Consider the following 17,415-nt stretch of genomic DNA (forward strand, 5'->3'; position numbering starts at 1 on the left):
TGGAATGTCAGTGCATCTGTGTACGGCATGGTTTACTGAATATTTAAAGCCACTGTTGAATCCTACTTCTCAGAAAAGATTCGTTTCAAAATATTACTGCTCATTCACAGTGCACCTCGTCACCCAAGAGCTGTAATGGAGGTGCGCAAGGAGATTAATGTTGTTTTCATACTGGCTAACATAACATTAATTTTGCAGCCTGTAAATCAAGGAGTAATGTAGAATTTTAAGTCTTGTTATTTAAGAAATACATTTTGTAAGGCTATGGCTGCCATAGATAGTGATTCCCCTGATTGAGAAAAATGAATTGAAAACCTGGAAAGGATTCATCATTCTAGATACCGTTAAGAACATTTGTAATTCACGGGAGGGGGCCAAAATATCAACAGTTGTAGGAGTTTAGAAGAAGTTGATTCGAGTGCTCATGGATGACTTTGAGGGATTCAAGTCTTCAGTGTAAGACATCACCATAGATATGGTAGAAATAGCAAAACAACTAGAATTAGAAGTGGGGCCTAAGATGTGACTACATTGCTACAATCTCATGATCAAACTTGAATGGATGAGGAGTTGTTCTTATGGATGAGTAAAAAAAAGTGGTTTCTTGACATGGAATCTATTCCTGGTGAAGATGCTCTGAACATTGTAGAAATAACAAGCAAAGATTTAGAGTATTACATAAACTTAGTTAAGAGAATTGACTCCAATTTTGCAAGAACTTCAACTATAGGTAAAATGCTATCAAACAGCATCACATGCTACAAAGCAATCTTTTGTGAAAGGAGTCACCAATTGATGTAGCAAAATTCATTGTTTTATATTAAGAAATCTCCAGGGCCACCCAAACTTTCAGCAACAACCACCCTTATCAGTCAACAGCCATTGATATCAAGGCAAGACCTCCACCAGCAAAAAGATTATAACTTACTGAAGGCTTAGATGATTGTTAGCATCTTTTAGCAATAAAGTGTTTTTGTATTAAGGTATGTACATTATCTTTTAGACATAATGTATTGCATACTTAATAGACTATAGTATAATGTAAACACAACTTTTGTATACACTGGGAAACCAAAAAATTTATGTGACTCACTTTATTGTCATACTTGCTTTATTGTGGTAGTCTGGAACCAAACCCACAATATCTCCAAGGTGTGCCTATGTGTGTGTATATATATTATATATAGTGGTGTTTTATGTTTGTGTGTTTTATATACATAATATCATACTATGTATTATTGATCATCTGTCAATAAAGTTTTTCATGAGCTTCCCAGTTAGCAACTCTGGTTAAAAATAGTTCCATACCACCATTTCTATCTTAGGCAAAACTGTGAAGGAGATGAAATTTTTTCTTGTCCTCTGTTATTTTGCTCATTATCTCCCTCATTCATCTTCATTTTCAAACCTTCCTCTTTCCCTACACACTTAGTGCCTTTTCTCTGCTTCCTTACCCTATCACTGAGACTCTAAAGAAAAGATTCCTATGCTTTACTTTGAACTTAAGTCAGTGTATTACTTAAAACAACTGTCCATTAATCCTTGGCACCAAGTATAAAATAAAAGGATTTGTGCCAATTCAACAATCTTCTAGTACCAATAAGATGGCAGGGGGATATTTTAGGAAGCATGGGGGTCTCTTTTATGTCCTGAAATCCCACCTGTTGGGTTCCTGCTCATTCTGTGAGACCATGGAGCCAACTTTGCCAAAGAATGTTTTGAAATTACAAAGTGCACAGTTTGGATAGGCCTTACATTTGATTATGGAGCCACTTTTCAAAGTTCCAATTTATAATCTGAAATTATGAGTGCCTCTGCTTAGCCAGGAACAAGGCAATGAAGTGTTAAGAAGATGGTTCAACATTTCCAAATGAAATGTTGGTTATTTGCTCTGAGAATGAATAAAGCACACACTACTGCTGCTGCTGTTACATGGTGGTGATGGCTGTAACACCGCTCCAGAGCCTACTGGCCCTAAAACTATCAGAAGATATTGCAGGATGGAACAAGAGGCCACCAAACTACAGCAGGACCACACCCTTAAGAAAGAACTGCGGGTTCCCTACTCCCAGGCTTTTGGCTCCTCTGGGGCCATTTTGGATCCCAAGCATTAAAATAATTTTGACCATTAGCTATATATACCTTTGCGGTTTTCAAATTCAGCATTCTGGTGCTGCTTTCTACCTTGAAGAATACATACCTACTTATTAAGTACCAGGCATGATGCTAGTCATTTTGTATACTTCATATTTAGTAAACCTGTCAGATTTAATAAGGTAAAGATTAGGATACCCATTCTAATGGGTAAGGCCATTGGAGTTCAAGGTTGCCAACTCAAAACAGTTGTTTCATAATCCAAACTGAGATGGAGTTAACCCCAAAGTCTATCTTTTCCACTGTGCCCTGTAGCTTCTTTTGATGTCCCTCTGTTCAATCAAAAGTGCACATATTATTTTATAAGCAGCCATACATAATATTCTAGATTCTCACTCCTAGTGTCTTTTGGGGGGGGGCTAAGGGGAGTTTAAAAAGTAAGCTATAAAGTATTCATAATTAAGTAAACTATGCAAGTGTAATTTGTCATTTGGAAATTCTATCACCAAAACTCATTCTTTTCACTAAAAACATCTGCTAGCTAAAATCATGACCAATCGCAAGAAGACACTCAAATAATCAAGGGTGTTCACTGACTAAACTTGTTTCTGCATTCCCAAATTCTTAAATTAATGAAATCCCTGAGTTCTTTTGAGGGATTGCACAAAGCACTTGTATGTGTTTAACGATGCCCTACAAGGGTTTTGGACGAGGAATTAGAGTTTTCTTTTTCAGGCTATCCAATTATCCGATACTTTTTTTTTTTATGCAAAACACTCTTGTGGTTTGGCTTTTCAGAATCTTCTTGTTGTTGCAAAATTAATTGTTACTACTTCAAATGATTTTCCTATTAGGTAAGATATTTGCACGGGTTGTCATTTCTGTACACATTTTATGTTACATTTAGTGAAAACGGGGCCCCTAGAATGACCTGTTTTTGTGTTTGTATTCTTAACAAATATATTTGCTCTATATTGATACATGAACTCATCAAAGCAAAATTTATTGTTAGAAGATAAGATTGATTTTTTTTTTTTTGTCATTTATTTCTTGCTTCAACTCTAAGTATCTTGTTTTGGGAAGAGAATGCGATTTTGAGTCTAACAAAATATCTTAAGGTTATTAGATATATTTATGCTTAACAAACTATTCAGAAATTTATTGAAATTTGACTTACTGTTTTGAATTTTGAGTGAAGAATAACACTTAAGCATGTTCACAAGGTGAGATACCTCTGTTATTTAATGTGATTTGTATTATTCACGTGGTAGAGCTATGTTAGTGAGTTTTGGGGATATTATATTTTAGCATGGTAGGAGATATGTCACCAAGACTCCAGACCTTGTACATGTGTTTGTTTTATCCACCAAAACCATCCTGTATTTTTGTGAAATGGTTTAGAGAGAGCATTTAATAAACACTTGTGTTTGATGTTTCAGAAATACAGGCGAGATCTTCTGTGTCTGTGAATTTCTTTGATTGAAGGATATTCAGGATAGTGTTTTCAGCTACTGAGACTATTCAGGGATTCAAATTTTAGAGGTTAAAATCCCATGAAGCCACAGGCAGTATCATTAAGTCTATCTTAGTCATCTTTACAGTCTTTTTTCATGTTTCAGATGCCTACCCACCTGAATACTAGCCTATTTTCATTTGTTTGTTTAATGTCCCCCAAAGAACACTGTACTACTCTTTGAGGCATTTTCACTATAGCATAGTCCTTCCATGTTTAAAAATATAAGTTAACAACAACATTTTAATTTTGTTTTTTAGAGCATCAGGGCATCGGGCCTTATCCTGTTGGAAACGATCCTTTTTGGGTCTCTGCTCCTATACTTTCCGGTAAGTAATATAATTATATTTTAAAAGTAGCCATTTATTTTGTTTCGTTTTGGCTGTATTTCTTAAATAGATAGATAGATACTCTGTAAAGCCCTTGTTTATACACACACATGTGCGTGCACATTACCAAGGGCTTTACAGGTATTTAAATCCTGGCTTTTACCATTTAGGTTACCTTATACAAGTTACTTAACATTTCTAAACCTTGGTTTTCTCTTGTGAAGTGGAGGTAATTATATTTTTTCTTCCCAAGTTTGTGAGGAAAGTTAAATGTTTGAGACAGTATGTGAAAGGCATACTTGGTATGTATGCTTAATGCATACAAATAAATATTAATTTCCTTCTTCCTCTCCTTCTACCTAAATCAGAACTGTAAGACACACAGCTAATTAATGCTGGCAAATTTTAGATGGTTACATAGAAAAATAAACATAAGGAAAGAAACGTATGTGTGGTACTAGTGGCTTAGTCATAGCAGACTTTTTCTGTCACACTAGTAACATGTCTGAAACCAGAAGATAAGTACTCATTTTACTGATTCAATTTAACCAACTTACGCTCAGCAGTTATTGTGTGCCAAGCACTATGCTAATTTCTGGGAATATGCTATGAACAAGACAAACTTGATTTCTCCTCTCAAGAAGCTTAGAATTTAGAGGAAGAGATGAGTTAATACAATTAATGATAATGTAATGTGACAGATGCTCGAGAGGCACTTAGGAGAGATGCCTAATTAAGTATAGGGAATAAAATATCCCTAGACAAAGATCTGAAAGAGGAGTGGGTGTAAGAGGAAAGGTAGGGCTGCCAGGACACCAGATGCCTTTTGGTTTTCATCTTACTGCACTTGCTGCTACATCTCAGCCTTCTTTGTTAATTCTTAATCTTTTCTCTCACCTCTTAATACCTGAATCCTCAGAACGGAGTCCTTGTAGCTTTTCTTAATCTACACTCTCACTTGGTGGTCTCATCTAGCTTCAAAGTTTTAAATACTGTTTATATGGCAATGACTGCCATATTTGTATCTCCAGCCCAGACCTTTCCCTCTAAGCTCCTAACTCATATTCAGCTGCTTGCTTGATAGCTCTGTTTGAAGAATTCTCTCTCCTGGACTTAATTGAGACACTGATCTCTTCCTCAGATTCAGTCTTCTAATCCATTGATGGCAAACAGTATCCTTCTAGTTACTCATTCAGAAAACCTGGAAGTCATTCTTGATACCTCGCTTTCTCTCACATCCATCAGAAAACCTTAAAAAATATAGCAACAGTCCACCCAGTCCGTGCCACGGTCACTGCTACCACCTGGTCTAAACCACGATCCATCTCTTCTGGATTATTGCCATGGTCTCTTTTTACTGGCCTCTCTTTTCTATTCTTGCCTCCTACAATCTGTCTGTTCTCAAAACGTCAGCCAGTTTTAACATCAAAGATGAACTGACCATGTCACTCTTCTCGAAACTCGATAGTTTCCCCATTTTACTTACAATAAAAGCCAAAATCCTTACAATGACCTCAGGCCCAACATAATTTATACTGTGCTCTCTCCATTACCTCATTTTCTAATCCTCCACCTCATTCAATGTTTAGATCAAGCATTCTTGATCTATTCAGGTCTTGCATTACATTTTCTATTTCTCCTTAAAACAGAAATATATTTAGATATAATCAGCGCTGTGGTCTGAATGTGTCCTCCAAAATCTATGTGTTAGAAGCTTAATTCCTAATGCAACAGTGTTGAGAGGTAGGAGCTTTTGAGAAGTGTTTAGGTCAAGAGGGCTCCGCCCTTGCACGTAGGTTAATGCGGTTGTATATGAAAGGGCTTGATGGAGGGAGTTTGGTCCTTTCTGCTCCTCTTCCTGCCACCATGTGAGGATGCAGCTAGAAGGCCCTCACCAGACACCAGATGCTGACACCTTGATCTTGGACTTTCCAGCCTCTGGAACCGTGAGAAGTAAATTTCTGTTCTTTATAAATTACTCAGTCTCAGGGGTTTTTTAATAGCAGCACAAATAGTCTAAGATAATCAGTTTTCATTTTTCTATAAAATCATGGATATCACTTAAGTTTTCTAATTTACTGGCATAGTTATGCATATTAATTAGTAATAGAATCAATACAATGGTATAAAAACTGAGTTTATCATACCTGGGCCTCTTCCTGTATAAATGGCATGTTGTGCATCTTAACATTTAATCTTTCCCTCAGAACTGCCAGGCAGGTATTTAACCAAAGTCATAAAATCACCAAAGGAGGAGGTGAAAAACCTGAAATGACCTCAGTAATCTGAACAATAATCTTAATAATGTGACTGTCTGTTTTTGCTGCCATCATCCTTTTCCCAAACCTCTGCTATTTTAAATCATTTTGTACCCAGTAGCCAGAAGGATCTTTAAAAATATTAAATCGAATCTGTCACCTCTCTGATGGCTTCTCAGTGTTCTTAGAATAAAGATTAAAACTCTTGGCATGGTTTATGATGTTAGGAATAGTGTGATCTTTGCCCACCTCCCCAGCCTCATCTTATCTTACTTTTCTTCTCAATTTCTGCTCCCTAGTTCCCTGACTTTCTTTCAAGTCTCAAATAAAGCATGATGTCTTTCATGGTAGACATGATAATGGCCCCCGAAGATGTCCACAGTCTTAATCCCTGGAACCTTTGAATGTTATATGGAAAAGGGAACTTTGCAGAGATGATTATGGTAAAGACTTTGAGATGAAATTATTCTGGGCCTGAGGATCCTAAATGAAAGAGGCAAACAGAAGAGAGAGAATCAAAGAGAAGACATCATGGAAAAGATGGGACTGGCCATTGCTCACTTTGAAGATGGATGGGAAGAAGGAGGCCATAGCAAGCCAAGGAAAGCAGGCAGCCCCTCGAAGCTGGAAAAGGCAAGAAAGTAGATTCTTCTCTAGACCCTCTGGAAGGAATGTAGCCCTGTCTACACCTTGATTTTTGCTTGATTTTAGCTCCATAAGACCCATTTTGGACTTCTGACACCCAGAACTGTAAAATAATAAATCTGTGTTGTTTAAGGCTGCTGAGTTTGCCATAATACGTTACAGCAGCTGTAGGAAACTCATATACCTCCTGTCACAGGAGCTCTTCACGTACTTTGCTTCAGTTTTGAAGAGTTTTCCTCTCTTCCTTCCCCTCGCCTCCTCCGGCTAATTAGCATCTAGTCATCTTTTGGCTAATTAGCATCTAGTCATCTTTTAGATTTCTATTTAAGTATCACTTTTTCAGGAGTGCTTTTCTTGACCCCCAGTTTGAGTCAAATTTCTTGTAATAACTTCTCACAGAATTGTATTCTTTTTCTTGACAATACCTATTTCAGTGTGTAATTACACATTCAAAAGTGGGACTATTTGGTTAAGGTCTTTCTCTTGCAGAGACGCTGAGTTCTGTGAGAACAGATCCTGTTTCTGTTTTGCTCAGCATCACACCTGCAGGGCTCCCAATGCCTGTCACCACAGTAGAAGCACAGTAACTATGCCCTGAATGAATGGATGCAGTTATACTTGGATGAGCTGTACCCTAAACTAGTAGCTATTGTCCTGTTGAAGCACCCTCCAAAGAACCTGCTTGGTTGTGGTAGAAGACTAAGAATGATGGCCCATATTTATATTACTTATTTAGTGCCTACAGTTAGGCCATAAAATACTTTTTAATGTTGTTTTGGGGGGATTAGGAGAAGTTCAGTTCATTTTTATTTCTAATATTCATGCCTATTTGTATTAAGTGGTTATATTAATGAGCATGAGCCTATAATCTATAGAAGAATTATAAAGCCTCATAAATGGAAGAAGCACCTAGAAAAGTAGGACATTTGAAAAAAATGGTAAATGTCAGGCTGCTAAATGTTCAAAGCAGTTATTAGAGACTCTTTCATTGACTGGGCTCCAATTTTAAAGGCATCTGATGAACCTGTACTTACGGTGATCTCAGATACAGAGAAAAGGAGGGGAGAGAATTGGTAGTTTAAAAGAAATATAAAAGTAGGACGTCTTGATAATTCTGCTTGGGAGAGAGAAACCAGAAAAGGAGGCTTACCGAACAAATTCTATCCAACAGAAACATTGGAATGCCTCATCATGTTGACTTCATGACTAACTTGTTGTCTATTTTATCTTTCAGAACATGAATTCTTTTTGTAACTGCTTGAGAAACTAATGTGTAGCTCCCAAGTTTATACTCTTCCCTTGGTTTTAATTAAGTTAGTGTTCATGCTCTGAAGACAGAAAGGGCTAAGTTTTTTAATGAAGATTTGGATGTAGCATAAGATGCAGTGGGAGGAAGGAGATTAAAATACAGTGTTGACTGAGTCTGGAAAGGATAATTTTATTTCAGGTGAGAGATAGAGTGATACTGTTTTAGTAATTGATAGTTGACTCTTTGGCCACCTGGCAGCATATGTCTGTGTGTGGGTATACACGCCTAAAGCATTCTTGACAAGGAGAGCACTAATCTGGTAATTGGACTAGGAATCATTGGCTTACATAGGTTTTGCAGAAAAAAAGAGTTTATAACTTTCGGCCAGAGTTTTGCTCTCAGAAAGACCTCTATAAAGTGATTAAGTAAACCAAATATAGCCAAAAGGTCTAATGACTTGATGGTATATGAATGTGATCAGTACCTTTTTTATTTGTTAAATATCTGACCTAGTTTCTGTGTTCCTGGTATGGACTATACCAGAATTGCTCATAAGAGTTTTACTGGGGGTTACAGGTTTTTTTTTCTTTTAAAAAAAAGTATACTTGAATCAAATAGAATTGTTTTAAGGGCCAGCTAACTCTGTGGAAGTAGGCTTTGGGAATATTCACTGTTCTACTGAGTTATGCAATGAGCCTTCTATTCTTTTTATGCTGCATATTGTTGTTCAGATTTGCAAGAATTAAGGTTATTTTTGCCTTTTCTCTAAGCAGTCTTAGACTACAGACGATTTCATAACAATGCTTATATTGGAAAGTCCAAATTAGAGATTATCATCATTGTGCAGATGAGGACAAACCAAAATATGACTAAATTTAGCATTGTTACATTGGGTAGAAGAGAGCTGAAGCATTAAAACATTTTCTTACAGATTCTCAAAAGAGGCTCATGATTCGTAGTCCATGCATTTGTGAAACAATGATTAGTGTTATAATCACCTAAAAACTTTTGTGTAATTTATAAAACAAAGAAAAAAGCTTTAAGAAAAAACTGAAGTGTAGTTTTTGTTAAATTACATAAAAAGGCATTTTATGGTTTAATAAAGCATATGCTTTGTAATATAAAATCTAGAAATTTGTTTTGCCTTGACTAAGCCACCACTTCCACTTAATAAGGTGGGTGTTTCCCTCTAACCTTGGTTACTTATTTGGTTGGCCATGTGTCTTTCTATAAAGGACACTAATATATGTGTAAACATAATGCTGATTTTCAGATTGTTCCCCCTAATGAAAAATATTAGAAGGGCCATCAGGTGCAACTTAATCTTCATCCAACCACTTTATTTTGCAAATGAAAGAAGAGAGGCTGAGAGAAGTTGCAATTCATCCAACTTTTTTCAGCTAGGTTGTGAGAAAGCCAAGAATAACATCCAGTCTCTGGACTGCTGCTCCACTGCTTTCCTTACTCCATGATCATACTTCTCACAGAGGGTATGAATGTGATGTTCATATGACATCAGATAGGGAGTCACAGAAACCTGTGTTCACCCCTTTGTCAGTGACCTTTCCTCATTAGGTCTCCAAGGAAATGCAAGGCACAGAGAATGCAACAGGGAATCAATTCATAGCAGCTCAAAGTTTGGCCCTAAGACTCAATATAAAATTCCTATGAGCCTGGATGGACCATATTGTTGAACCATCTGAAGTTCCTGACATGCAACCATTTTACCTGTAAAAAATGGCAATTTTATGTTTCAACCTAATATCAAGTTAGTTTCAGTGGCATAGAACCTAAGTCAGTTAAGAGATCATTTTTTCTTTCATCACCATAAAACAAAACTTGGAATTTTTTAAAAACTGTAGTGTGGCAAAAGCCCCATTCAGGGCACATGCATCATCCAGAAGCAGGGGAAACCAAGGGGAAATTGCTCCCATGCTTAGAGCTTAAAGGAAGCAGAGGGGGATAAAGGAGAGTGAGTTGAAAGTGGAGGGGAGTGAGAGAATGAGAATATAGCTAAAGCAGCCGGGTTTTTAATCCATTACTATTATTATTTATGTTGATGCTCAGATTATCCCAAATTTGGCCAATGGGAGCCCCTTCAAGCTGGCTCCTGCATCCATTAGATATGACCCCATCATTCTTTGAACACTTTTCTACATTCTAGTGCCACAGAATGTTCCAGAGTCATTTTATATTTTCCCTGGAATCTGCCTTTTCTCCAAGGAGCCTTGCTTCTTTTTAGAGGAAAATGGTAGCAATTCAGTTCTGAGACAGATTCACTTCCATCGTGACAAATATGGGGCAGAAAGCTCCCAATTTTATAGGTAGGCCAATGTTTTTAAGCTGATCTAGGATGTATCTCACTTGGTGTCCATTAGATCCGTTTAGATGAATACCAGAGCAAAAGAAAAAGAAATCGAAAAGAAAGTTAAATACTTATGAGCATAACAGTATTATTGGGAACACAATAGTATGGAAATAGTTGTTTTCTGCCATAGGAGACTCTTAATCTCCAAACTGCTAGAGTATTTTAGGAACACTGGCTAAAATAGAGATAGCAAAAGACATCAGAGTCTGGACAACCACCTCCTTCAAGGAATTGAAAAGTGTGATATCAAGACACTTTGTTCTCCTCTGTAGGGAGAACCTGTAGGTTAGAGGTAGGGAAGAAACAGTTATAGATGTCCTGAAATTCTTTGTAGTTCCATATATCTACTTGGCTTGTGCTCTTCTTCTGTACTCATCCCACGAGAGAGAAGTCTGATTGTTGGTGGGAGTGGTTGTCCGAAGGTATGGAGGCTATCCAGTATGCATATGGTTAAGAGCCTTGGATCAGTGATGTGTCAGCAATTAACCAATAATCTTCCTTTAGTTGAAAGAGTTTTAATAAACTGAAAGAGCCTTACAGAATTGAGGTTGAAACCCTGGCTTTAGTTTGTCCGTGAAAAGCAACAGTATTATCATCTTTGCTAGAATAAGTACCAATTAGACTATATACCTCTTTTTTTTTTAAATTTCAGGATATTATGGGGGTACAAACATTTTGGTTACATGTTATGACCATGATTTGAGGCATGTCCTTTCCCCCCTACAACGCTTACCACGTCCATTAGTTGTGAGTTTACCCACTCCCAACCCCCCAATCCCTAAAGAATATTACTACCATGTGAGAGCACCTTAGTGTTGATCAGTTAGTGCCAATTTGATAGCGAGTACATGTGGTGCCTATTTTTCTATTCTCGTGATACCTCACCTCTTAAAAAATACTTATGGCTTTTGTAAAATATAATAATCACTCATTATTTAAAAACTAGAACAATATTGAAAAAAATTTTGGAAAGTAGATCTTCATTATCATCTAGGAATAATGGTTTTATACATTTAATTATTAGAGCCATCTGTATCTGTACATAAATAGAAATATGTAGTGTACATATAGAGAGAAATAGAAAATGGATAGTAGAAATCAAAATAGAGGATTACTATATAAGATTTTTTAAAAGATGCTAATTGTAATCTGAATTATTTGAACAAAACCCTGATATTACTGATTTTTAGATTCATGTATTTTCACAACCAGCATTATTAGTTCTGAAAGATCTTTCTAAAGTTTAAAGAGATTATAGAAAACTTGGCCAGGCGCGGTGGCTCACGCCTGTAATCCTAGCACTCTGGGAGGCTGAGGTGGGCGGATCATTTGAGCTCAGGAGTTCGAGACCAGCCTGAGCAAGAGCGAGAGCCCATCTCTACTAAAAATAGAAAGAAATTATACGGACAGCTAAAAATATATATAGAAAAAATTAGCCGGGCATGGTGGTGCATGCCTGTAGTCCCAACTACTCGGGAGGCTGAGACAGGAGGATCCCTTGAGCCCAGGAGTTTGAGGTTGCTGTGAGCTAGGCTGACGCCACGGCACTCACTCTAGCCTGGGCAACAAAGTGAGACTCTGTCTCAAAAAAAAAAAAAAAAGAAAAAAACTTAAAAGGTTGGGTTATTTATTTTTTACTTGGCTATATATTTCAACTTTAGACAGCATCACTTGATTTCAACTGTGACAGCTAAAAAATTGAACTCAAATACACTTCCTTTTCTCCTTTCTTTGTATCCACTGTCTGAGTATTTTCAGGTCTAGAAGATAGCCTGATTTCTCCCTCTAGATGACTTGATATTTCTTCCCAGATGCCAATAAAAGTCATTCTTTAGTTTTGCAGTTAAATAAAGTAGGAATTACCTTTGAATATATTGTTCTGTATCATTTTTTCCTGGATCATGAGATTTCCTTTTAATATATAGATTTAAGACCTCTTTTAATCCTGGATTAAAAAAAATTCTATTATACTTTTCTTCAGGAACAGAAGTTATGTGAACACTGGATTTCTTTTCCTTCTGTATCTATAATCGTTTTAGTTATTTGTATATCTTTGTCCTTTCTTATTTTGTATGGTTCCCTGAAATCTTTATTTCATGACCTTTGCAATATGCTATGTTTATTCTGCTTCAGTTGATTCTGATATTCCTATGAGCTCTCTAATGTTTTTATTTTATTTTAATTTTCATTTGTTTCTATAGTGGTAAAATATACGTAACATAAAACTTACCATTTTAACAATTTTTAAATGTACAATTTAGTGGCTTTGAGTACATTCATAGTATTATGCAACCAACACCATTATCTATCTCCAGAACTTTTTCATCATCCCAAACTGAGACTCTGTGCCCATTAAACAAGAACTTCCCATTCCCTCTTCCTCCCAGGCCTTGGTAACCTCTGCTCTACATTCTATTTCTATGAATTTGCCTATCCCAGGTGCCTCACATCAGTGGAATCAGACAATATTTATTCCTTGTCCTTGGCTTATTTCATTTGGCATAATATTTTTAAGATTTATGCATGTTGTAGCATTTATCAGAATTTCACTCCTTTTTATGACTGAATAATATTTCATTATATGTTTGTACCACATTTGTTTACCATTTATCTGTTGTTGAACACTTAGGTTGTTTCCTCCTTTGGGCTATTGTGGATAATGCTGTGTTACTTTGCTCTGTCTATAGAGAGTGGCCATGAACTCTAGCCCTGCCCTGGTGGGGCTCCAGGGGAAGTGGTTGTGGATGTTTCCAATGTGCCTTTCAGGGGATGCTTTTACCATGGTGGACAGCCTAATGCCTAAATGTCCAACCTGTCATCAGATGTCCCTTTCACCCGGGGTTTATACTGGCAGACAGTTTTGTGGCTGTTGTCTGACCTGTGTCTAGCTTATTCCTGCCAAGATAGCCATTCTTTAGAAGAGCCTTGACCGGGAGAAAAGCTAGGTTCCGGTATATCAATTGGGCGAGACACTGAGGAGACAACACAACAAAATAAATAATAAAAGCAGTTTATTACTCACAGGGTTACGAGAGGTGAGGGGTACCAATGACGGCTGAAGGAAAGGTCCCAGGGGTGAGAGCTCAACCAGCAAGTCAGGAGCCAGAGAAAGAGACCTATGGACTGAGGCCTTTATTGGGGTACAGGGTGGCATCCAAAAAGGTTTCCTTTGGGGAGTTCCAACTGGTGGGTTTAGAGTAAGTGGCTATGTGTCCCATGGTGTCAGGCTATGACTGAGAGTGATTGCTGTGGCCCCACGCTGCAGTCTCTCTGGAGTCTGTGTGGGGTGGGGGATCGGCAGGTGAGTCAAGTAGACTGTATCTCTATGTCCATAGGAAAGTAGTCACCAGGCAGTTCTGTGTAAGGCAGATACCTGGACTGACCACCTTGAGAGGAACAAAGAGAAGGCAGAGAGCTAGAAACTGTGTCAAGAGGGACTGAGCCCTGCTTCTGGTATGAGAAAGTTAAACCAAAATTGAAAATGCATCCTGAAGCAACATAAAAGTATAGGACTTTGCTACTTGCTGCTCCAAATATTGGTGTACAAGTCCCTGCTTCCAATTTTTTAAGTATACACCTAGAAATGGAATTGTTGGATCATGCGGTAATGCTATGTTTAACTTTTTGAGAAACTGCCAAACTATTTTCCGAAGTGGCGGCACCATTTTAGGTTCCCATCAGTAATGCAGAGTGTTCCAGTTTCTCTACATCCTCACCAATACTTTTTATTTTCCATTTTATATTTTTATAATAGCTATCCTAATAAGTATGAAGTAGTGTCTCCTTGTGGTTTCGATTTTCTGTTTGTGATTTTTGAATGAGGCAGGTTTTCAGGGCATCTCTTTATGAAGAATCATGTGGAGAACTGAGGAGGGAAGAGCTTGAGGCAGGCTACTCCTCTCTTTTGAAATCACATGAAGCCCCTTGTTCTCAGGTGTATTGTAACTGGGCGCTTTGCCTTCCTCCTCCACCACACCATAGCCCTGGCTGTCTTCCTTGGCTAGTGTGCAACACAGGTACATCAGCCAAGATGACACTTCTCCAAATCTGCCAATCTGGGATGACAGTTTCTACAGCAAAATCCCCTAGTTCTCTTTTGGCCACCCCATGCCCTACAATTCAGTTCTCCAATGAACAGATCGCCATTTCAGGATGGCAACAGTTCTTCTGCTGAGCTCTGAAGCAGGCATGTTACTGTTCTGTTTCGGTGCAGCTGTAACTCATTCTTTGTTCTCTTTTTGCTTTTCGCTTAGTGATCTCATCCATTCTCATAGCTTAATATACTGTCTGCATGCCAGGACCACCCAAATTTATATCTCTAGCCCAGATCTCTTTCCTAAATTCCAGACTTGTAAATGCATCTGCCTATTTGAAATCTCTACATAGAGTCTGATAGACGTTGCAGACTTAATCCATCCAAAACTTAACTCCTAATACTACCACCTTTATCGCCAAACTTGCTTTACTATCAGGTTGCACAATTCCAGTTGGTAGCACATCCCTCCTGTTGCTCAGGACAAATTCTACCTTCAAAACATACCCATAACCTGACCATATCATATCACTTGCACTGTACCACCCTGTTCTGAGTCACCATCATCAAATATTAGATTATTGCAATAACCTTCTAACTAGTCCTTGTTCTCTACTCTTAGCCTCCTGTAGTCTCTTTTCAACACAACATCCAGAAATATTTTTAACTTTGTTTTATTTATTTTTTTAAAGAAAATATTGTAGAAGAAATCTATTTTTAAACCTCAATCAGATGTGTTACTCCTGCTCAAAACCCTGCAATAGCTCCCTATTTCATTCAGAATAAAACTGAGACACCTGAAAGGCCTACATGATTGGCTAACCCCATTGTTTCTTCATCTTGCTCAGTCTCTCCCGGTAACACTGGGTTCTTTATTGTTCTCAAACTGGCCAGGCACACTCCCATCTTAAAGTCTTTCCACCAGCTATTGCCTTTGCCTGGAACTCACTTCTTCCCATTATTCATGTGACAACTTCCTCACCTCCCTCATGTCTTTGCTGAAACATCAACTGCTACTCTACATTGCAGCCTACCCTACTCCTCACAGTAGTTGTCGTCTTCTTGCCTTGCTCTTTTTGCATAGAATTTATCACTTCCTACATATTATGTTACTTTTATTACCTTTATGTCTTACACATATTTTTTATTTTCTGTCTTCCCCCCACCCCCACATTAGAATTTAAATCCACTGTTAGATCTACAGTGCCTCACACATAGTAGATGCCCAACTAGTATTTGTTAAATAAACATTTTTAGACATTCTTCACAGATTAACATATGGAGTGTGGCTTTTCCCTTGTATTATTAATAATGGATTTTCATGTCTTTTAAAATTCTTATGGATGTTTTAAGTTATAACTTGTAAACCTTTCAAGACGAGGACCACATCTGCTACGTCTGTGTCAGTCACAGCACCTTAAAAATTTGTTGCATTTCAATGTAATTCTAGCTAAAGTATTACATACATGCGCAGACATATAATATATAGCTAGATGTCTCTGCTTTTTATCTTTGTGTCTCTCTGTTTCTAAATCTTAATCTCTAATTTCCCTATGGAGTTGCAGAAAGGACCAATCACAAAGAGACTTGAATTTTAGCGTGCAGCGTTCTACATGATCTGGCCCTTCCTTACCTCTCTTCCCTAAAGCCCCATACCCTCTGCCTTGCTCACTCTGCCACTGCAATACTGGCCTCCTTGCTCTTCCCTAAACGGGCCTTGCACACACCCACCCTGCAGCATTGCCATTGGCTGTGTCCTCTTCCTGGAGCACTCTTAACTCATGTATCTCCATGGCTAACTCTCTCATCTTCTTCAAGTCTTTGCTCAAATGGCAACTTATCAGTGGGAGGAAGCCAAAGAAACTCATTATTTTGGAATAAGCAAGGAGAGGCTAACTCAAAAATGTAACATTAAAATGAGAATAAACCACCACAATTGAGGAGAATTCCGGATGGGACCAAATGGAGACAGATTCAGCAATGATGTGGAGGCAGAAATGTCACAGTTTGGCAGTAGACGAAGAACATCATGAATGATCCAGAGATTGCCTTCACAGGAACAAACGAGGAGATGCTGGCTCTGGCAATGATAAGAGAATTTGACAGTCAGACTGTTCGAGTCGAAAGATGAGAAATTGCATCTCTGCAGCAATGTCATAGCTGGAGTGTTTTAGCTGTCTAGTAAAAAATTCTGAAAAGGGTAAAGTGTCAGTTCATTTCTAATTCCCTTGCTACAGTTTGTAAGTTAATATGTTTGCTCATGGGCAAAACCTGCCAGGGACTCTTTTGCAGTGGTTTCTGCTTCTCTCTTGATTATAAAAATGCATCTCAGATTTCCTTGTCCAGGCCCAAGACACATGAGTAATTAACGTTAGTTTTTAGGTATTATATATGAACATGTGATTTTAGAGAGTCTTAGCAATCTTTGGGAACATTCTCAGAATTTCCAGACATTTATATTAGCAGACTGCCAGTACTGTAAAGTCCAAGATTATCTCTGTGGTCTTTTACATGAACAGTTTAACATAAGAAGATATGAAATGCTTAGAGATGTTTGGAAAATAATTAAGAAAATACCTATAGACAGAAAAATAGTTGTTAGAGTTTAGCACTGTGTCCTGAGAAATAATTTCCTCTTCAAAACAATTAGAAAAAAAAATTGCAGAAGACTTAGAAATACGTTTAAAATGGTTGCAAGTATTCTTTTTAAAATGACAAGTAAATGACATTTTGACAAGGTGTAAATCATACTTTAAGTGTCAGGCTATACAACGTCTCTAAAGAGTCACAATTCAATAAAGTTGGATGTATTATTTAAAGAAAATAGTAAAAGAAGAAAAAGATAAAGACATGATACTTATGTGGAACCCTATTAATAAAAACCTAGCCTCAAAAGATGCAGAGCCCTGTAAAAGTGAGACTGAAG

The 17,415-nt window shown here is 37.6% G+C and overlaps 1 protein-coding gene across 1 annotated transcript in view; it reads left to right on the plus strand.

The window, feature by feature from the left end:
- Positions 1-17,415, plus strand: part of GPR158 (G protein-coupled receptor 158) — a 320,727-nt gene that overhangs the window by 218,854 nt on the left and 84,458 nt on the right. The window contains exon 5 of the mRNA XM_069458883.1: positions 3,868-3,936. Coding sequence (XP_069314984.1) covers positions 3,868-3,936 — 69 coding nt within the window. The remainder of the gene's footprint in view (positions 1-3,867; positions 3,937-17,415) is intronic.

This window comes from Eulemur rufifrons, chromosome 25 (assembly GCF_041146395.1).
Source record: "Eulemur rufifrons isolate Redbay chromosome 25, OSU_ERuf_1, whole genome shotgun sequence".
In the NCBI taxonomy this organism is placed as follows: Eukaryota; Metazoa; Chordata; class Mammalia; order Primates; family Lemuridae; genus Eulemur; species Eulemur rufifrons.